This window comes from Phalangium opilio, unplaced genomic scaffold (genome assembly GCF_054372755.1).
Source record: "Phalangium opilio isolate 3A_F unplaced genomic scaffold, DU_Popi_V2 ptg000088l_1, whole genome shotgun sequence".
Taxonomy (NCBI): domain Eukaryota; kingdom Metazoa; phylum Arthropoda; class Arachnida; order Opiliones; family Phalangiidae; genus Phalangium; species Phalangium opilio.
The window spans coordinates 4,891,342-4,894,170 of NW_028324193.1; the positions used below are offsets into that span (position 1 = coordinate 4,891,342).

Sequence of the window (2,829 nt, forward strand, 5' to 3'; positions counted from 1 at the left end):
ATTTCACCGGATTTTGACCGAGGTCTGAAATTATTGTTTCCCCGTAGGCTCTTCGATCGCGCTCAAGCAGCTTCTGGCATTGTTTACGTAGATTTTTAAAATAGGTGTTTCTTGAAATCCTAGAAGGTCATATTTTACTGTTTTTATTTTAGTTCAGTTCAGTTCGGTTTGGTTTGTCTGGGTTTCCCATCGTGGTTAGGTCCCTCCGGGAAACTGGATTCATTCCGTTGTAAAGTTGTAATCAACTTTCGCCCAAAGTTAAGTTCTTGTTTTTCACCGGTATAAATAATAATTTAGCTCGCCAAGAAGAGTTTTTGCGAACACTTGAACTGTTTGAGTAAATAAATTTCTTATAATAAAAATGTTCAGTGCCCTAAAAGTCCAAGTTTATAATAAAAACTAAATTCATGTTTATTTTTTTGTTAACCCTTGGTTATACATTATATTTTTTGATGTCCTAAAAGCTAAAAGGTATGTTGAAACCAACTCTTTGTGTGAAACTTGGCATTTCTCCTAGGTGATTTATTTGAAATATTTATTGCAGACCATATTATGAGCATGTCTAAAAAAATGGGCTCTGGTAGAGGTTGTTGCGTACCGGGATGCAAATCATCAACATATCGCATCTAAAATGTATCCTTTAGCCCTTTTCCCCGTGATGAAATCTTCCGTCAGTCATGGATTGAAGCGATTGAAAACGGTACGAAAGATGTGGTAATTGATGCAAAACGGCCTTGGAGCACTCCCGTTAGGAAAATACCACTTGGTTCAGAACAACACCGTTTGCGGATATCATTTTGAGTTAAATGGAAAGAGGAAATGCCGTAGGAGTATCCTCCGTTATTTTTACCACAAAAGAAAACTTATCTCGAGTTTGTTTGACGAATCTTTCTGTGAAGTTGCTAACTACGTAGTAATTCCTGAACAACATCGCGAACTGGAAATCATCGAAACCTGTGCGAGTGAAAGTAACGAAATATCCAAAACTAATATGCTTATAGGTAAACATGTGTCCTATAATAAACATTCAATTCCTAAACTAGCCCAATTTTAATTTTAGAACATAACTACAGCCTAGAAGAAAACTACAATACTTTATCAAAAACTATTTCTTCACAAAAGAAAACCATTGACAGTCTTGTTAGAGTGATAGATAGTTTTCGACGAGTAGAGGAGGAAAATGCAAATTTGAGAAGAGAAAAACTGAAACTGGAACTGAAAATTAAACAAACCAATACGATAGTGGCTCGTATGGAAACTGAAACGTTAAAGGAAAACGTACTTAATCTGCAAAAAATAAACCAGAATTTGCAGGACCGTACTAAATCTTTGCAGAAGGATAAATGTTTTTCAATGCGACATGTATTGAATGATAAAATGATGCACTTTTATACTGGTTTCAACTCTATGGAAGATTTTAATGATCTCTTTGAATATATAGAGCCAGATTTACCTTCTCTACAATATTTAAGAACCTCCGGTTCTGGTTATGAAAGAAAAACAGAACGGAGCAGCGCTGGAAGTCCAGGAAGGCCATTGTCATTGGATTACAAAGACCAGCTTTTCTTGGTTCTTTGTCGCTTAAAAGTTGGGTTATTGGAAGAGGACTTAGCGTACCGATTTGGTATTTCTATCTCAACTGTCTCAAAGCTCTGTATAACCTGGTTTGATCTGTTAGATAAGAGATTATCTCAACTTAAAATCTGGCCCTCAAGAAGACCTATAGATGAAAATATGCTGGAGGAATTTAAAAAGTTATACCCTTCAACCAGAGTAATCATAGATTGCACTGAACTTTTCATTCAAACCCCTTCCGACTACACCACACAAAGCGATACCTGGTCCTTGTACAAACATCACAGTACAGCGAAGGGACTTATTGGGATAACTCCAAATGGATTTGTGAGTTTCGTCTCAAAGCTCGTTCCAGGCAGAATGTCAGATTTGGAAATTACTCACCGTAGTGAAATAGTGGGCTTGTTAGAGGAGGGTGACAGCGTTATGGCTGATAGGGGGTTCACAATAGAAAATCTATTAAAAGAGAAAAATATTGGGTTGAATATTCCTCCTTTCTTGGGTGATAAAAGCCAGTTATCTTTGGAGGAAGAGAACAGGACAAGAGATATTGCTAGTGTATGGATTCACGTAGCAAGGGTGATAAGAAGTGTTAAGAAATATCATCTATTAAATATGACATTTCCAAATTCCATGAGCGCTCAGTTGCAAAAGATTTGGAGAATTTGTGCACGCTTAACAAACTTTTGCAACGAACCATTATTGGATGTGTGCGAATCAAAGCAAGACGAAGGTCAAAGCACTACGGAACAAAACGAACCTCTATCAGATATAACTGTTATAGAAAACAATTAAAGATATTTAATTTTCCATTTTTAGAAATTGTAATCTTTAATTTTCCATTTTTAAAAATTGTAAACAGTTTTAACAAACTTATTTTTGAACTTCATTGTTTAAAACAGGAACCATATGCTCTGAATAAAATTTGACTAGTTTAGGAAGCATGTTATTGTTATAAAATTCTTCTTCAAATTTAATTCTTTCGATGTGCGGATTATCATCTCCACAATCGACAATAATATCACACCATTGAAGCCCTGTAATACCAAGTTGGCCTTGGATCTGGTAAAAATAGTTGTTTCTGTTCCAATCTAATATCACAATTTTCATTTTTTTTTAAAAATGATACGCTTGACTCTTTTAAATCCATGGCGTCTTTAATGGATATATGGCTAAGTTTACACTTAGATAAAGTTTTTACTTCCAATAAACCATATTCTCCAGTATTTTCTTCAAAGACTAGCCGGTCTGGGG

At 35.4% G+C, this 2,829-nt stretch overlaps 1 protein-coding gene across 1 annotated transcript; it reads left to right on the forward strand.

Annotated features, from left to right (window-relative positions):
* Window positions 1-548: 548 nt before the first annotated feature.
* Window positions 549-2,516, forward strand: LOC149649536 (uncharacterized). The gene is made up of 2 exons (XM_089849403.1): window positions 549-1,001; window positions 1,061-2,516. Exons 1-2 carry the CDS (start codon window positions 722-724, stop codon window positions 2,368-2,370), a joined length of 1,590 nt encoding a protein of 529 aa, XP_089705529.1. The 5' UTR covers window positions 549-721; the 3' UTR covers window positions 2,371-2,516.
* Window positions 2,517-2,829: the final 313 nt, after the last annotated feature.

Excerpts from the sequence above, each read along its gene's own strand:
- LOC149649536 (XM_089849403.1), top strand. The coding sequence starts at position 722 with ATGCAAAACGGCCTTGGAGCACTCCCGTTAGGAAAATACCACTTGGTT. Across the intron at positions 1,002-1,060 it reads CAAAACTAATATGCTTATAG|AACATAACTACAGCCTAGAA; the intron begins GTAAACATGTGT and ends TTTTAATTTTAG.